This window comes from Bison bison, unplaced genomic scaffold, assembly GCF_000754665.1.
Source record: "Bison bison bison isolate TAMUID 2011002044 unplaced genomic scaffold, Bison_UMD1.0 scf7180017864500, whole genome shotgun sequence".
NCBI classification, from domain to species: domain Eukaryota; kingdom Metazoa; phylum Chordata; class Mammalia; order Artiodactyla; family Bovidae; genus Bison; species Bison bison.
This window is the reverse complement of record NW_011495059.1, coordinates 6,901,313-6,921,195: the sequence shown is the minus strand read 5'-3', so window position 1 is coordinate 6,921,195 and position 19,883 is coordinate 6,901,313. Positions and strand designations below refer to the sequence as shown.

The following is a 19,883-nucleotide window of genomic DNA, read 5'->3' as shown; positions in this document are numbered from 1 at the left end:
AAGAACTGATGCTTTTGAACTGTGGTGTTGGAGAAGACTCTTTAGAGTCCCTTGGACTGAAAGGAAATCCAACCAGTCCATCCTAAAGGAGATCAGTCCTGAATATTCATTGGAAGGACTGATGCTGAAGCTAAAACTCCAATACTTTGGCCACCTGATGTGAAGAGCTGACTCATTTGAAAAGACCCTGATGCTGGGAAAGTTTGAAGGCCGGAGAAGAGGGAATGACAGAGGATGAGATGGTTGGATGGCATCACCGACTCAACGGACATGAGTTTGAGTAAACTCCGGGAGTTGGTGATGGACAGGGAGGCCTGGCGCAGTCCATGGGGTTGCAAAGAGTGCAACAAGACTGAGCGACTAAATGGAACCGAACTGAACTTCCTGAAGGTATTGGATTACCACCAAAAGCAGGCAGATGTTAGAGAGAACTAAACACTTGGAAGAGAAACGTTCTAGTTCTTCTTTGTTGTGGGCAACATTCCAGTTCTTTTATGGCTTTTAGCCTGAGGGAGGCCCTAGGGCAGGAGAACTGGAAAGAATCTATTCTTTTTACTAGGTGAAAGAAGCAGAATACTTCATCAAAATTTTAAATTTTCTTTCTGAAAAGCCACCTTTGTTCAAGAAATGAACTAAGACTTTCCTGGCAGTACAGTGGTTAAGACTGCCTTCCAGTGCAAGGTGTGTGAGCTCAATCCCTCATCAGAGAGCTAAAATCCCACAGGTCTTGTGGCCAAAAAACAGAAAACAAACAAACAAAAAATCCATGAAATGGAAGCAATATTATAAAAAATTCAATAAAGACTTTAAAAGTGGTCCACATTAAAAAAAAATCTTAAAGAAATAAATTGGTAATTGGTAAGTCAGAGAAAAAATATCCATAATACATGTATCTGACTATATATATATATATATATTTATTCAAATTGATAACTAAAAGGTAAATATTCAATTTTTTCTAATGGGTAAATGGAAAATCTCTTTACAAAAGATGATTTATCAGTGACAAAGTACAGGAAATGGGAAGTTAACACACAAAGAGAATGCCAAATAAAAAAGGGAAAATCCCACAAAAGACTATTTCACACTCAATAGAAAGAATAACCAAAAATCTAAATGTTGGTAAGGCCATGGAAGAACAGGTACTCTCATATTGCTGGCAGAGTGTAAAATGGGGAAGGTCTGGTAATTTCTTATAAAGTTAAATATGCATCTACTTGATGACCCAGCAATTCTACTACTAGGTAAGGAGAAATGAAACTAAGACAAATGAAAATATTTTCCACAAAAATTGTGTATAGTAACATGTACAACATCCTTATATTTGTAATAGCCCCAAACTGAAAACAACCCAAATTCTACAAAAGGAGAAAAGATAAACAAATAGTGACTTATTCATACAATGGGCTATTACCTCAGGGACAAACAATATGAATACAAACAGGACAAAACAGTACCTATTACAGGATTCTACTTTTATCAAGTCTAGAAACAGGCAAAATGAATCTGTTTATAAAAGTTAGAAGGTGATGATGATGGGGAGGGTAGGAACTGACTAGAAAGAGTCACACAGGAATTCTCCAGGAAGATGAAAATATTGCACATCTCAACTTGAGTAGTGGCTGCATGGATGAATACACTTGTCAATACTCACTGAACTATACAATGATGATCTGGACAACATATTTAAGATGAATTATACCTTTCTAAAAATGAGAGAATAAATAGTGGTTGACATGTAATGAAGTGTTCAGGATGTAGTGATATCATCTTCTGCTTCAAATATAGTGCAGCCAAAAAATGGAAGATGACCTACCTTTACTTCTCAAAAACTGATTCCAGAAAAATGGGTTAGCTACCTGCAAATCTGTAATTATACAAAGAACTTAGTATAGAACTTACTTTATGGTCACACAAAATGAATCAAAGCCAGAGTCAGCCTTTGATTTTTTATTTTATACTAGTATGACAGAGTAGAAAGAGCATTAAATTAGCTGCTGGTTTTCTAGTGCTGGCTCTATCATTTCACAGGCTTTGTGATTTTTGGTGCATCAGTACACCTCTGGGTTTCGAGTTCCTTTACACTTACAAAAATGGAGATAATGATTTCCTCCTTAGAGACTGCTGTGAGGATCAAATGAAAACAACACCCTGAAAAACTGTAACAGGAATTATACTATAACACAGTAGTCACTGCTTAGTCTTTATTTTACTAAATATTGAATATATGGATACATACCGTCCATTTTATCTCTGGTCGAGCAAGTGGAATAAATCTTCCATCAAACATATGAGAAAATGGCCCATGACCTTAAAAACAAAAGCTGCCTTAGAACAGAACACTGTAAATTGGTGGAAAGGAAATTTTTTTAGTTAAATGTGAATATCAATGGAAATTAATAATTTATAATCACAAAAAAGGAACAAATTGTTCCTTCCTATTTTCTAAAACAAGAGAACAAGAAGCAGAACAATACAAGAATGTAAATTCTCCACTGAGGGGTCTCTGAGTCACTGGAGTTTACATAATGAAAGGACAGTTTTGTGTAAATAAAGGAATGTTAATGACAAAAACTTTTGGCTTCTTTAGATTACATATTGGTAGTGTTAGAAAAGCAGTTTTAAGACAATCTACTAGGGTCAGGAAATCATTAGAACTTTAGTACTCTGAACCTTTAAAAACATCCCTTTTTATGTAAATTTTATAATGTATGTACTTTTAGACACATATCAGGGCTTATCTTTGTTTTTATTGATGATATGGGCAATCAAAAGTGGAGATCACTACTTCATCTTATTCATAAGTGACCTTAACATTCTACAACATCTATCAACATGAAACTTTGCTGAGGCACAAATCTGGAATCATCAGAATTTCTGAAGGAGTTAAACTTGGCCCTCTGCATTCACAGATTCAATCAACCTTGGACAGAAAATATTTGGGGGGAAAAAAAAATTCAGGAAGTTCCAAAAAGCAAAACTTGAATTTGCCAAGCTTGCTGGCAGTTATTTACATATTGGTATTATCAGTAATCTAGAATTGATTTAATTATAGAATAATTGATTTAATTCTCTATACACAGGAGAGGATGTGTATGGGTTATATACAAATTTTATATAAGCATTGGGCTTTGGTTTTTTTTTTTTGTATCCGGAGGGGGTCCTGGGAACAAATCCCCCCCCACATTTCCTTGCTAGATGGGAGAGGGAGCTCACTTGGACCAGCCCCAGGCCTTTTCTGCATGTTTCAGTACATAAATAAAGGCTTGTTACTGCAAAGTTTAGACTCCTGGGGATTGGTATAAGATTCCCAAAAGCTCCCTCTCAAAATACCAAGAATCTTAAATTAATGATCGAAGGCTGATACTGGTCCTACTAAAATCTCCAAGGGAACGTGCTGAAAAGACAGCCCTATGCCTTTAATTATCTGACTACTGAAACACAAAAACCTCCCTTTGTCTGCACCGAGGGCACATGCAAACTCTTAGGATCCTTCAATGTGTGTGTGTTTGTGTGTGTGTGTGTGTGCGCGCGCACGCTCAGTGTCTGACTCTTTGTGACCCCATGGCCTGTAGCCAGGCTCACTTGTCCATGGAATTTTCCAGGCAAGAAAACTGGAGCGGGTTGCCATTTCCTACTCCAGGGGATCTTCCTGACCCAGGGATTGAGCCCATGTCTCTTGAGTCTCCTGCATTAGCAGGCAGATTCTTTTTTTTTTTTTTAGCAGGCAGATTCTTTACTACTTGGCTGCCTGGGATATCCATAAATTACTCCAGTAAATAGGAAAAAATTACAAGAAGAGAGGAAAAAACTCCTCATGATAAAAGAGAACATTCTTTTTTCTCTTTGTCTCTGGAGAAAGATGATATTCTTTTACTTGGATTTAAGTGGCCCAAGACTGAGGTTGTGAGTATAGGTCACAAGGAGTTCTCTAAATTTCTTGTTAATCTGCTAGAGCAGATTATATATTCTAGGTGTGAGAATAGATTTCACAAAGTAACTGAAGGGAAATAGCAATTTTATTCAGCAAAGATAAAGGAAAAATCAAATTTACAACATTCCAACACACAGTAGTAAGGAAAAACCACTATTAGAACGTCCTTTCATATAACCTGCAATGAAGGGTGCAACGTGGGAAACTCATTGAAAGACTTAAAAAAAAAAGAAAGCAATGCTTTGGGCTTATGAACCATTCTAGGAAGAAGCAATGGCAAATTTACATTAATGTTAACTCTTCAAAGAATTAGAACACAACTTTCATATTGCTCTTAGTTGTATTTCAAAGAGAGGTGACAGGTGATTTTACACTAGAACTCTGGTTCTTTGAACTGCTTACCAAGATCATGACAAAGACCAGCGATCTGAACACAGAGAATATCTCGTTCACTTATCTGCAGCTCTGGTTGTTTTTCACTCAGTTCACGAACTAGACGTCCTGCTAGATACCCCACGCTGCAGAGCAGGAAGGAACAAAACAAAAATGAAAAATTTATTTTTCTGTTTGAAAGATGAGCAACTGTTAAGATGTATATTTGTCCATGATAAATCCCTAAGGAGGCTGTGAATCAGACTATGGGTTATGGACCCTTCTCAGCAGTTTGAGTGTAAAAAGCCCTCTTTTTCTCTTTTTGTTTCAGAGTCTACGTGTCTGAGCTTGTAGGCTGTATTACATTTCTGTAACAGCCTGTATTACATTTCTGGTCCTTGTAGGCTGTTTTATATTTCTGATTTGTAGAGATTTGCAAGACAGAGAGAATTGATTTTAACTCCCCAAAGAATTGGTCTGCTGCCTGAATAATATTAAAAGACTGATTTCCCCAGCTACCTTTTCTTTACTTTGATTATTATTAGCTTATGAATATTAGGCCTTATTTTTACATTATATTGTGTAAGTTCAGGTAATCCTATTGAATTGTTTTGGAATTTTTTATATATTTAATATTTTCTGAGGGGCGGATTTATATATCCTGTCTTATAATACCAGGCAGGAGAAGCATTCCCCAGGAAGACATAATGTCTATACACAATATAGTTAGGAAAAAGAGATATAAACATATTATATTAAACCCACTTAAATACATCTATTTTTATAAACTGTCATCTCAATCCTATCAACTCTTACACCATTAACTTTAGCCTCCATCACGGAGAAGGCAATGGGACCCCACTCCAGTACTTTTGCCTAGAAAATCCCATGGACGGAGGAGCCTGGTGGGCTGCAGTCCATGGGGTCGCTAAGAGTCGGACACAACTGAGCGACTTCACTTTCACTTTTCACTTTCATGCACTGGAGAAGGAAATGGCAACCCACTCCAGTGTTCTTGCCTGGAGAATCCCAGGGACGGGAAGCCTGGTGGGCTGCCGTCTATGGGGTCGCAGAGTCGGACACAACTAAAGTGACGTAGCAGCAGCAGCAGCAGTACACCATCAACAATCTATGGTCTTACAAGGGGTTCTAGAAACTTTCCTTTTTATCCTCTGGTCATTTTATCTATTTTTATATAAAGGCTCTGGGGTCTCCAGGGAGGAGGATAACTAAGGGACTCAGGTCTTTTTAAAAAAATACCTTTAACTTGATTAACTGGCTTAACTTTGTCCCAACAATTATTCATCAGGTATCTCAGTGTAATTTTCTTCCAGCCTTCTAAATATATACATAAATATTTTAAACATATATTTAAGTATATTTACTATATATACTGCTGCTGCTGCTGCAGCTGCTAAGTCACTTCATTTGTGTCCGACTCTGTGCGACCCCATAGGCGGCAGCCCACCAGGCTCCCCCGTCCCTGGGATTCTCCAGACAAGAACACTGGAGTGGGCTGCCATTTCCTTCTCCAATGCATGAAAGTGAAAAGTGAAAGTGAAGTTGCTCAATCGTGTCTGACTCTCGACATATATAAACTAAACTGAGGTAAAAAGAATGGATTTGTTTGGGGCCCTTTATATCGGGCACCAACAGAAGGTTCCCATGGCCCATCCAACCTTACATAGTGTTGTATCAAAACCTTTCTTTTAATCCTATTAACATCCATTTTAAATATCTAATTTCTTAATAAAATCTAAAGATTTTTATCCTGTTGGGACAAATCCCTTTAAAATTTTCACCTTCTTGGGAAGAAGTCTCGTCACTCTCCTCTCAGCTTTTTTCTCTATTAATCAATCTAATTAACATTAATTAACCTAATGTTTTTATTGGCATCTGTCAGGGAACCCTAAATGGACACTACAAAATAAGCCTTCCCAAATTTGTTTATTTTTGTCTGTTCTAAACTGATGGCATAGCTGTCTTATATACTATCCGTCTTCTAATTTTTTTCATAGGTAACAATAAAACAGCTCTTTATAATGAAAGCTCTCTAAAAAATTTACCAATTTACCAAGTTTCTCCACTTTTAAGGATCCATTGTCTGGTCACTGACAAGTAGTATCTTAACAGTGACTCAAACCAATAAAATGCAAGAGGCATCCCCACAAGAGAGTGCAAAGGACGCAACCTTCATAAGATTTAGAAATTTATTTCCCAAAACAGCCTAAGAGAGTAAAGTCCTTTGGTGTATAGGAGGATGTAATGAAGGTTAAGATGAAAAAGACCCTTTATAACAAATTTTCCTGAGAGTTGCCACAGCCAGACAAACAGACTTCCCAGTCTATCTGACTGCTTGCCAAATGTATACCATGTGAGTAACTTTCGGGTAGCAGAAACCAAGATCTCAGAACACAGTAGGGGTGGGGGGATGCCTAAGAAGATCAGGTAGAACTTTTATATCTTTAAGATTACAGGAAAAGAAACGCAAATACTCCCAGAAAGACTTCTGTTTCTTTAAGTTCAGAATTTTGAAAAGATGTTTTATCAAGTTGGCTTTTTCTAGCTGCACATGAAAAAAATTAATTTTGGAATATCAAAAGAACCCCATTTTGGCCAACTTTAGGATAAGAGTTAATTCCCAATTAAACAAGTACTTGTAAGTACAAATTCTATACATACATAATACAAATTTCCCAGTGTCTGTCACTTAGGGTAACCTATCAGCAGTTTTTAACTGAGCAAAGTAAGGATATTCTGACACACGCTCCATCATGAGTGACTTGGGGAAATTATGCTAAGTGAAATAAGCCAATTACAGAATGACAAATATTCTATGAAATCACTGATATGACTGTAGCCCGCCAGGCTCCTCTGTCCATGATATTCTCCAGGCAAAAAGTACTGCAGTGGGTTGCCATTTCGTATTTCAGGGAATCTTCCCAACTCAAGGATCTAAACCAAGTTTCTTGCATCTCCTGCATTGGCAAGTGGATTCTTTACCACTGTGCCACCTGGGAAACTGTAATGAGGTACATAACATGGTCAAATTCACCGGAACAGAAAGTAGAATAATGGTTACTGAGGGACTGGGGAGAAGAGAAATGGGAACTTGCTATTCAATGGATACAGAGTTTCAATTTTGCAAGATGAAAATGTTTTGGAGATTGGTTGCCCAATAATGTGGACATATTTAACATTATTGAACTGTAAACTTAAAAATAGTTAGGAAGGTAAATTTTATATTGTTTATTTTATCCCATTTTTTTAAAAAGCAAACTTCTGGCATCGTAATGTTTACAACATAGATTGAAGATATGGTGCCCAACAAATGTTAAATACACTTTTAGCATTTCCACCTGAAAGTACTTCCTGAATGAATAAATATCTTTCTTGTCCCCTAAACTCTGAACTCCACAAGAATAGAAACAGTTGCTACCTTATCAGTTTGGTATGGTCTAACAATTTTTCTAAAAATACTTTGGCCACCTGATGTGAACAACTGACTCACTAGAAAAGACCCTGATGCTGGCAAAGATTGAAGGCAGGAGAAGGGGACAACACAGAATGAGATAGTTGGATGGCATCACCGACTCGATGGATGTGAGTTTGAGTAGGCTTCGGGAGTTGGTGATGGACAGGGAAGCCTGGTGTGCTGCAGTCTGTGGGGTCGCAATGAGTCGGGACATGACTGAGTGACTGAACTGGACAATTTTTCAGTAAGTATTTATTGATGAATAAAGATTTGAGTAGATGTTTGTGTTCTGGCTAATTAAAAATGCTTCTAAACAAATAAACAAGACCAAAGTAACAGAGCAGTTTTCCCTTATCATTGGTTTCATTTTTCTCATTTCAGTTACCAGTAGTCACCTATAGTCTGAAAATATTAGATGGAAAGTTCCAGAAATACACAATTCATAAATCAATTTTAAATCAGTCCATTCTGAGTAGCATGATGAAATCTCATACTTTTCTGTTTCATCATGACCAGGTCATGAATGACTCTTTTGTCCAGCGCATCCCATACATTAGCCACTTAGCAGCCAGCACAATTATCAGGCTGATTATCAACATTTCATAGTGCTTATGTTCAAGTAACCCTTATTTTGCCCCAAAGTACAAGAGTAGTAAATCTGGCAATTCAGATGTGCCAAAGAGAAGCCTAGAAGTGCTTCCTGTGAGTGAGTAGTTCAGTTCAGTTGCTCAGTCGTGTCCAACTCTTTGTGACCCCATGGACTGCAGCACGCCAGGCTTCCCTGTCCATCACCAACTCCCGGAGTTTACTCAAACTCATGTCCATTGTAAGTGAGCAAAAAGGTCAAAATTCTCAACTCAATAAAGATAAAAAAAGATTGTTATGCTGAGGTTGCTAAGATCTATCATAAGAATAGATCTCCTGTGAAATTGTGAAGAAGGAAAAAGAAATTTGTGCTAGTTTCAATGATATACCTCAAACTGTGAAAGCTACAGCTATGGTGTGTGGTAAGTGCTTAGTTAAGATGAAAAAGGCATTACATTTATACAACAAGGTATTCAGAAAGAGAGGGAGAAACTACGTTCACATAATTTTAAAAAAATTTAAATTAATCACATAACTTTTAACTCATTGTATTCTTCTTACCCTAAAGTGAAAGTGAAGTCGCTCACTTATGTCTGACTCTTTGCAACCCCACGAACTGTAACCTACCAGGCTCCTCCATCCATGGAATTTTCCAGGCAAGAATACTAGAGTGGGTTGCCACTTCCTTCTCCAGGGGATCTTCCTAACCCGGGGATGGAACCCAGGTCTCCCACATTACAGGCAGACGCTTTACCATCTGAGTCAACAGGGAGGCTTCTTACCCTAGACTGTGCTCAAATCGATTGTGTGAAGCTCCTGGAAAAACATAGTAACCGCCTCCCAACTGCTTGATGTATCGCAGGCGCTGAAATTGTGGTGTGTCGATGATTCGCATGAGGAGAGGGTGAAATTCAATGTGGCCATGGATAGGATCATTGATCACCTAGAAAATTATGTTTAAGTTAATGTGAGCAAGAAATCATTACCCCATCTAAAATTTTTGTCCACTCATTCCGATCTACAGTGTGAAGTTAAAGCTATTTGCTTTCAAGTAAGAATACTACTACGGGAAATGACAAGGTATGAAAATCTTAACTTTATTTAGGAATCACTACCAGACAGATCAAGTGTATTGGACCTGGGTACACTTTATTTCTTAATGGATTCTAATAACAGAAGGGTAAAGATTTCAACCTTTCTGTTATGTATATGATTTCATCCGCCTTTAGTAGAGTCTAATGGCTTATACGATCTGAATGAGTGTGTTAAATGAATGTGTTTAACTTGAATACAGGACTAACTTACTACTCGGCTTTGTTACCCTGGCTTTCTTTTGATTTCCATTTGCATGAAACACTTTTTCATTCCTTCACTTTCAGTCAGTGTTTCTTTAGGTCTGAAGTGAGTCTTCTGGCAGTCTATATGTGGGTCTTGTTCTTGTACTCATTCATCCACTTCATGTCTTTTGATTGGAGCATTTAGTCCATTTATATGTAAAATAATTATTCATAGGTATGTACTTATTGCCATTTTGTTCATTGTTTAGGGATTGTTTTTGTAGCTTTTGATCCTTTCTTCTTTTGTCCTCTTCCCTTGTGATTTGATGATTATCTTTAATGTTATGTTTGGATTCCTTTCTCTTTTTGTGTGTGTATATCTATTATAGTTTGTGCTTACTGGAAGGTTTATATATAGCAATATATATATTTATATATGTGTGTATATATATACATACATGTGTTTATACATACATACATACATACATACATATATATATATATATATATATATGTTGGTTGTTTGGTCACTCTGTCATGTCTGACTCTTTGCCACCCCATGGACTACAGCATGCCAGGCTTCCCTGTCCTTCACCATCTTCTGGAACTTGCTCAAACTCATATATACCCCCACACACACATGATTATTTTAAGTTGCTGATCTCTTCATTTCAAATGAATTTTAACAAACTTCTATTTATTCCCCTTTTCCCATTAGTACTATTTTTTTAAATTATTTATTTATTTGATTGCCTTGGGTCTTAGTCGAGGCACACAAGATCTATACTGCATCATGTGGAATCTTCCATTGCAGTGCACAGACTCTCGAGCTGTGGTGCAAGGGCTCATGTAGTTATGGCATGCAGGCCTACCTGCTCTGTGACATGTGGGATCTGTAATTCCCTGACCAGGGATCAAACCCAAGTTTCCTGCACTATAAGGAAGATTCTTATCCACTGGACCACCAGGGAAGACCCCCTTGAATACTGTTTCTGGTATTATATTTTACATCTTTTTGTTTTGCGTATCCCTTCACTACTTACTACAGATAGAGATGATTCTGGTTTTTGTCTTTTAACTGGTTTTATATGTGGCTGTTTGAATACCTTCACTGTATATTTGGCTTTATCAATGGGCTTTTCCTTTCATAAGTGCCTTTATTTAGCATTTCTTGTAAAGCTGGTTTGGTGGTAATGAACTTTTTTTAGCTTTTGTTTATCTGTAAAACTTGATCTATCTAATTTTACTGAGAACTTGCCAGGTAGGTTCTTGGTTTTAACTTCTTCCCTTCATCACTTTACTCTACCACTCCCTTCTGGTCTGCAGATTTTCTGTTGAAAAGTCAGCTAATAGTCTATGGGAGATTCATTATATAAACTTGCTGCTAGCCTCTGACTGCTTTTAATATTCTCTCTTTATTTTTAATTTTTGCCATTTTAATTATAATATGTCTTGATGTGTTCCTCTTTGGGTTGGGCCTGTTTGGGGCTCTCCTTGTTTCCTGGACTTGGACGTCTATTTCCTCTTCCAGGTTGGGCAAGTTTTCAGCTATTATGTCTTCAAATATGTTCTCTACTCCTTTCTCTCTCTTTTCTCCTTCTGGGACCCCTAGAATGTGAATGCCTGAGGTTCTCTCAGAGGTCTTTTAAACTGTTCTCATTTTTGTTTTCCTTTCTTTTTCTGTTTCGCTTTCACTCTTGTCTTCTAGCTGGTTGATCTCCTCTGTATGACTTCGTCAACTATTGATTCCTCCTAGTGTATTTTTTATGTCAGTTACAGTATTCTTCATCTCTGCTTGATTCTTCCCTATTTTTCTATTTGTTAAAAAATTTCTAACATTTTGCTCTGTAAATCCATTCTTTTCCCAAGTTTTTGATCATCTTTACCATTACCTTGAACTCTTTATCAGGTAGATTATCTGTCTCTACTTCACTTAGTTCTTTTGTGGTTCTGTTTCTTAGTTTGGAATATAGTCCTCTGTTGTCTCATTTGGTCTAACTTGTGGATTTTATTTCTATGTATCTGATAGGTTGGTTATGTTTCCTGACTTTGGAGAAGTGGCCTTTTGTGGGAGATGTCCTGTGTGTCCCAGCATCTCACACTCCTCTGGTCATCAGAGCTATATGCTTCAGGGGTGCCCCCAGTGTGGGTCCTTCTACTGTGGTGGGCTGAGTATCGTGGGTAGTGTGGTAGGTGTGGCCTGCTCCCCAATTAGGTTGGTTGCCAGGGCCTGCCTTGTGTGGAGACTCCCAGCCACTGGTTGGCAGGGCCAGATCACAAGGTAGCTGGCTGCAGAACCCCAGAGCATCCTGGGGCTAGTGCTGGCTCACTGGTGGGCAGAGCCAGGCTCTGAGATGACAGGCTGTGAGGCGGGGTTCCTGGGTTTGGTGCTGGCCTGCTGGTGAGTGGGGATGAATTCCATAGTGGCTGGCTGAGGAGTCCAAAGTGCCTCAGAGCTTGTGTTGGCTTGCTAATGAGTGAGTCCAGGGCCTGGGGGGTCCCAGGGCTGTTGTCAGCCTGCTGGTGGGCAGGGCCAGGCTCAGGGGGCATTCCAGGCTAGTGCTAGCTCACTGGTGGGTGTAGCTGGTCCCAAGGTCTCTGGATACAGGGTCCTTGGTGTCCTGAAGCTGATGTCAGCCTGCTGATGGGTGGGCCTGAATCCCAGGACCACTGGCTGTGGCACCCAAGGTGTCCCAAAGCTGGAGCTAGCCTGCTGTAAGGCAGGGCCAGCCCAGGACTGCTGCTGGGCTGCTAATGTGTTGGTTGGGTCCTGACAGGGTAGGCTGTGGGGCTGCAGTGGTCTTGGGGCCTGTGTCTGCCCTCTGGTGTGTGGGAGGATCGGGGTCCAGGAGATCCTGGGACTGGTGCCCACCCACCAGTGAGTAATGCTGGGTCCGGGAGTTAGTGCCTGCTATGTCAAATACTGTACTTCATCTTCACTATTATATAATTTCTGGCTTCAGAGGCAAACTGAACTAAATTTAGCATGGAAAACCGACTCAAGAATAGAGGTTATAATCCTGGGCTAGGCAATGGTTTCTTAGATATGATAGCAAAAGTGTAAGAAACAAAAGCAAAAATAGATACAGTGAACTACATCCAAATTTAAAACTTTCATGCTCCAAAGAACACTATTAAGAAAGTAAAAAGATAGGGAATCCCTTGGTAATCCAGTGGTTAGGAGTCCAAACTTCCATTGCTGGGGGCCCAGGTTCAACCCCTGGTTGGAGAACTATGATCCTACAAGCTCCTCAACATGCCCTAAATAAATAAAAATAAAAAGATAATCCAGAAGATGAGAGAAAATAGTTGCACAGTGTATCAAATATCAGGGTCTTATATCCTGAATATATAAAGAACTCATAATTTGAATAGATTGTGGTGATGACTATGAAATTTCTAAGAAACAATGACTCATATATTTAAAACGAATGAATAAAAGAATGCATATATGTGTATAACTGAGTCACTTTGCTGTATAGCAGAGATTAGCACAACATTGTAAATCAACTACATCTCGATAAAAAATAAAAATGAAAAAATAAACAGTGAATTGTAAGGTATGTGAGTTCTATCTCACTAAAGCTGTTTTTATTTAAAAAGAAATAAAGGTAGATGTCAAATTAGGGTAGAAATCAATTTTTTGTTCAACTGTACTGCTGATGGAACCAAGGTCAAAAAGGTATCAATTTCATTACTAGACAGTGACTCACTGACTCAAGCACTTAGTAGCTTTAAGAACTATTTTCAGTGACTATAGTTCATACATGAGGTTAAACAATTTTGCTTTCCATGAAAAATAGAAAAATAAATAAAAGGGAATAAATGAAACTACTGACTTGAAAATTACTTTGAAAAGATTTTTTGCAGCAAATTGTGAAAAAGTGACCTCAGATTATCTGAGATGATCTCAACTAATGAAGAAAACTCATCTTATCTCTGCCCTGCCTGAAGAGACCACCCAAGCTGCAGCTATTGAGGAGGGACACAAGAGAATGGAGGACAGTAACTGTCTTCCAACTGCAGGACGAAATATTTAGATATCATCTTTGGAAGTGATCCTTCTATTTACTTCTTTATGAAAATGAAGTATTTTAATAATAGGTAACTTTTTCAAAAAAGGGCTGGAATTAAATAAATTTACTCTAAGAATCACTACTTCATCTCTAAAAGGATGTTATTGTGGAATTGAAGCAAATTTTCAAATGTGATTTTCAATGGAAAATAAGCAGACTAATTTGTAGAAGTAAAATGGTCATAGGATCTAAGATAACTCAGTGCATATAATACCTCTGACGAAAAATACAAATGGTGACTTGGTAAAAGGAGAATGACAACCCTGTCCCCTCTTCCAGATCTGAAACTAAGTTTCCTTACCCTATAGATGTCAAAGGGTAAGCAATGTTGTACATTTCTTATCACTAACCAATCAAGAAATATGTTTCTTTAAAAAAAAAAAATTTCTTTAATTATGGTATTAGAACTATGCTGAAGAGCTTGTGAAAAATGCACATTCCTAGGTATCTAAAGTAAGTTCCCATAATCAGAATTTCTGAGATGGGAGCTAGGCAGTTGATTGCTTTTTAAAATGATTCTTGGGACACTAAGTCTGAAAAACACGGCTTTTAAAATGTCTGGAAGGGGCTGGGGGATGAAAAATAAACAACTAATTTTTAGGCCTATACCTACTCTTTGACCCATCATTTGATAAAAATGTTTACCAAAACTGATTAAGTAATGTTAATGTAAAAGTTATTCTAGGGTTTCCCTGGTGGCTCAGTGGTAAAGAATCTGCCTGCCAATGCAGGAGACATCGGTTCTATCCCTGGTCTGGGAAGATCCCACATACTGTAGCTAAGCCTGTGCACCACAACTACTGAGCCTGTGCTCTGGAGTCTGGGAGCTGGAACTACTGAGCCCACGTGCCACAACTACTAAAGCCCGAGTGCTCCAGAGCCCATGGTCTGCAACAGCAGGAACCACGACAATGAGAAGCCTGTGTACCACAGCAAAGAATAGCTGTAACTAGAGAAAGCCCATGTACAGCAACAAAGACCCAGATAGCAAAAAAGAAAAAACTGTTATTCTATGATTAAGGGTAGGGCTATATGTGTTGGTATGAATATCTCTCAAAAATACAACATTAGAAGGCTACTTACTGTGAATGAAATTCTGTGTATATAATGTCGCTAAGAGTCGGACATGACTGAGTTACTTCACTTTCACCTTTCACTTGTATGCATTGGAGAAGGAAATGGCAACCCACTCCAGTGTTCTTGCCTGAAAATCCCAGGGATGGGGAGCCTGGTGGGCTGCTGTCTATGGGGTCGCACAGAGTCAGACATGACTGAAGTGACTTAGCAGCAGCAGTGTTTAAAAACAACATGTAAAACTGTACTATACACTGTTTATGGATATATACATGTAGTAAAAAATCCAAAAACCATTGAAGAAAATGATTAAACACCAAGTTCAGGATGGTGCTTACTCTTGGAGAAAAAAGGATGGAAACAGAATTCAAGAGGGATACAAAGGAGGCCTTCTATTGTTTCTAATATTTTGTTCTAGAAATAAAAGATCTGAAGCAAATTAAACAAAATGTTAAGATCTGACAAGCTCGGCAGTAGCCTATGTATACTTTCTATGTGCTTAAAATATTTTAGCTTTTCTTGACTTATATACTCTATGGTTATTTTAGAAAATGCAGAAAGTTTAGGAAAGTAATAACCCATTACTCTCAATCCAATTACTGAAAAGAGCTTTCTTTCCATTCTTTTAAAAATGACCTCTACATAACTGAATTATATCACTTTATGTTAAAAAATAATAATAAACTCAGATTTCTCTTACCTTCATTGTATCTTGGATACAATTAAGCAGCTTCATTTTCTTCCCATAGGAACTAAAATTATAACAGGATAAGCAAATCTGTCATTATTTGCTTAATAATAATCCTGGAATATATAATCAACTTTAGATTGTTAGAATAGAAGTCAGATTAAAAGGACAATTAATAATTCAAACATACTCCTCCCTAGAAACCCTCTCCTTCCTTTTCTTTTGAGACATGAGACTTTTGCCCTTAATCCTCCTTTCTTGGTAAATTCAGATTTCAACACTTCCCATATCTGCATCACTGAATGTTCAATATACACTTCAAACTTACTTAAACCTAACCAATGCCAACATCTACCCTAATGATCCTAAAATTTGCTTGATTTACGTAAGTGAAATCTCAAGATAGCCAGGTCTCTTTGAAGTAGAGTACAGTGATAATGAAAAATGATTTTGGCATCAGGCGGAACTGGCTCACATCTTCTCATGGAATCTACATGACCTTGAAAAAGTCACTTAACCTTTTTTGGTATATTGATATTCTCATCTATAGCACAGAGATAATACTATTAATATCTCCCTCACAGGGCTGCAGAGGGATTAAACAGTGTGTTCACCACTGAGGTTACAACAGACTCAGTCCCTGCCCTCAAGAACTACAGAATTTTAATTATGATTACAGGTGTTATAGAAATTACTATTGATGTCCAAGTGAATATCTGTCCCATCAGCAGTGTTTCAAGTATAAGAATCTAGAAGTTTATTAGTGTAACCCTGTGGTGAGTATGTAAACAAAGTCATCTACCTAAATGGGCAAAGATGTCACATCTAGGAAAACTACATTTTTTTGACAATCTGAGTCTCTGTCATATCAAAGTAACTTTCAAAGAGATATAATTGTCGCTTATGTCAATTAAGAAGTATCTAGGATACAATGAAAGGAAATGCAGAATAATACAAAACTTCTTGGCAGGGGTGGTGATCAGTCACAAGATCATGAATGAAAAAAAAAAAAACAAGATCATGAATAGACTTTTAAAATTCACTATAGTGACGAGTTTCAAAGGTCCAAGTTTGACTTATGAGTACAGGTATGACTTAAGCATGAATCAAATATTTATGGTTTTAGCTTCATTTATACCTCCCTATCTTCCTCTTTCAGTAATTACTCATAATACTAAAATTCTGAGAAAGAATAGGAATTTAACAGCTCAAAATCCTGTAGTTAATTTTCCTGCTTCATTTACACTTATTAATTAGTCTCCATTTACACTTACTAAATGGTCTAGGCATGTCAGCCTGATACCTGGCTGAAGCAGAAGGCAAGGGGTTAGGTTTCATCAATCCGCTAGCTAATCAGACTGAAATGTAAATCGTTTGTTGCTGCTGCTGCTGCTGCTAAGTCACTTCAGTCGTGTCCGACTCTGTGTGACCCCATAGACGGCAGCCCACCAGGCTCCCCTGTCCCTGGAATTCTCTAGGCAAGAACACTGGAGTGGGTTGCCATTTCCTTCTCCAATGCATGAAAGTGAAAAGTCAAAGTGAAGTTGCTCAGTCGTGTCCGACCCTCAGCGACCCCATGGACTGCAGCCTACCAGGCTCCTCCGTCCATGGGATTTTCCAGGCAGGAGTACTGGAGTGGGATGCCATTGCCTTCTCCAAATTGTTTGCTAAAAGTACTTAAATAGACTTGGAACCAGAAGAACTATAATTGACCTCTATGTTGTACCCTGAAACTCAGGGTAACTACAGAATTTAAGAATAATTTTCCTAAAATGTATAGAAGCATCATTATAGCTGATAAACCATTAAAGCAGCATGCTTTGTGTTTACTATTCCCCTCCTCAGCTGTTTGACGTAACAAGCACAGAAAAAGGCCAGGCCCAAGAAGTACTTAAAGGCAGAGCGATAACTGACAAAGGTTAAGCACTGTTGCACAGCACAGCATAACCAAGAATCACAGCATAAAACAATACCAAACCTAAACCAACCTCACTGCCTAGTCTTTCCCTCAACTGATATGCAGTATTCATTACTTAATTAGAACTCAAAAAGAAGCTGCTGCTAAGCTGCTAAGTCGCTTCAGTCGTGTCCAACTGTGCAACCCCATAGACGGCAGCCCATCAGGCTCCCCCGTCCCTGGGATTCTCCAGGCAAGAACACTGGAGTGGGTTGCTATTTCCTTCTCCAATGCATGAAAGTGAAAAGTCAAAGTGAAGTCACTCAGTCCTGTCTGACTCTTAACAACCCCATGGACTACAGCCTACCAGGCTCCTCAGCCCATGGGATTTTCCAGGCAAAAGTACTGGAGTGGGGTGCCATTGCCTTCTCCACAAAAAGAAGCTACCGTATTCATATAGAAATCATGAGGAGGTGACCAAAATGCGTGAAGGGGGTTCAAGAGGTACAAACTTGCAGCTATAAAATAAGTCATGGGTGTGTAATGAACATTATGATGACTATAGTCAATTAATATTGCAGTACATGTTTCAAAGTTGCCAAATGATAAAATACATTTTATATTCTAAGGCAAGGCAAGAAAATTTAAGTATAACCTGTTCCCTGCTTGTGCTGGGCCCTCTCTAATGTGCAGTGTGTATCTGGATTACATATTAACCACACCTCTTCAAAGGTGAGAATGCTGGCCTGAGTGTAAAAAAAAAAATGCTGTTTTTCCTTCTGATGTAAACAATGTAACTCGTTAGAAGACGAATTTTTCCTTTCCTAACCCTGTAAAGGTCATGGTGACACATTACTCCTATGTGCAGATCTGGAGTATGAATCTCTGGTGAACTGTATGTAAAATTTCAGTGCGTCACTTTGATGTACCATCTGTTATCTCAAAAATGTACATGACTGTCTTTGACTTCTAACAGACAGAACATTCCTCAGAGTTTTCTAAAAGGCTGTCGCCTGGGTTATAATCTTCAGGTTGGCTCAAATAAAATTCTCTATTTCTCCTTTATATGGAATTCTAATTTTTTGTTGACTGGTGAGAGTAAACTTTTGTTGTTTTTTCGGTGTTGGTTTTTTCCTTGCGCAGCTTTCAGAATCTTAAGTTCTTCAACCAGGGACTGAACCTGTGCCCTCGACAGTGAGAGTGAGGGGTCCTGATCACTGGATTGCCAGGGAATTCCAAAGAAAGTAAATCTTAAAATTTCTCATCATAGGAAAAAAAATTTCTTTGTAACTTTGTATGGTGACAGAGGGTAACTAGACTTACTATGGTGATCACTTTTCTTTTCTTTTACTTTTCAATATATACAAATACTGAATCATTACATTATACATTTGAAATGACTATAATATTACATGTCAATTATACCTCAATAAAATTTTAATTAAAAAAATTACTGATTAAAGTATATTAAAAAGCCACCCAAAACCTGGAAATGTCTTTGTTTTGGCAAAAGTTATGATAAAGTAAATACTTTTGTTTTTTGGCTGCTCTGTTTGCTGAGCATGTTTTCTCTAGTTGTGGGGGCTACTCATAGTTGTGGTGCGAAGGCTTCTCACTGCAATAGCTTCTCTTGTTGCATCTCCTGAGCTCTAGAGCACAGGCTCAATAGTTACGGCACATGGGTTTAGTTGTTCCAAGGCACATGGCATCTTTCCAGACCAGGGATCCAGTCTGTGTCCCCTGCAGTGGCAGGCAGATTCTTAACCACTGGACCACCATGGAAGTCCCCAAATAAATACTTTAAACAAAGATTTGGGCCAGGATAGACTACAAGAAGATTTTATTTCTGTATTTCATCATTTCTGAAATGTAATGTTTCTTACAACTGATGTATACATTTATGTGACAATGTTTGTTATTAATATTTTTTTAGAAAAACCTTTTACAATCATCAGTTAATCATGAGGAAATACAGGAGTACTTGTCTAAACTGATTTCCCCATAGAAAGGAGAGCCTACGACAAGAGCCTGCATACAGGTAATTTATTTTGGGATGTGAATCCTGGGAAATGGAGTGGAGGGTTAGGAAAGGTAAAACAGGAAACAAGGGGAAAATACTTAATCAGTTGCATTGGTACTAATGTGAACAACTTCAGCTGATCCCAGTGGGATCCTCAAAGGTAGCTCTGAGCAGGAGAACTTTGTCAAAATGGAAATATTCTGTATCTGCCCTGTCCAAAATGGTAACGACCAGTCATAAATTGTTACTGAGCACCTGAAGTATGACTAGTGGAGGTGATGGAATTCCAGTTGAGCTATTTCAAATCCTAAAAGATGATGCTGTGAAAGTGCTGCACTCAATATGCCAGCAAATCTGGAAACCTCAGCAGTGGCCACAGGACTGGAAAAGGTCAGTTTTCATTCCAATCCCTAAGAAAGGCAATGCCAAAGAATGCTCAAACTACCGCACAATTGCACTCATCTCACATGCTACCAAAGTAATGC

General features: G+C 38.2%; 1 protein-coding gene across 4 annotated transcripts in view; it reads right to left on the bottom strand.

Moving 5' to 3' along the window:
• SAMHD1 (SAM domain and HD domain 1) overlaps positions 1-19,883 on the bottom strand; it is a 68,004-nt gene that overhangs the window by 40,441 nt on the left and 7,680 nt on the right. For all 4 annotated transcript variants that reach the window (XM_010829205.1, XM_010829204.1, XM_010829206.1 and 1 more), the window contains exons 3-6: positions 15,494-15,545; positions 9,149-9,309; positions 4,337-4,452; positions 2,240-2,310 (exon numbers count right to left, since the gene is read on the bottom strand). In XM_010829205.1, coding sequence (XP_010827507.1) covers positions 2,240-2,310; positions 4,337-4,452; positions 9,149-9,309; positions 15,494-15,545 — 400 coding nt within the window. The remainder of the gene's footprint in view (positions 1-2,239; positions 2,311-4,336; positions 4,453-9,148; positions 9,310-15,493; positions 15,546-19,883) is intronic.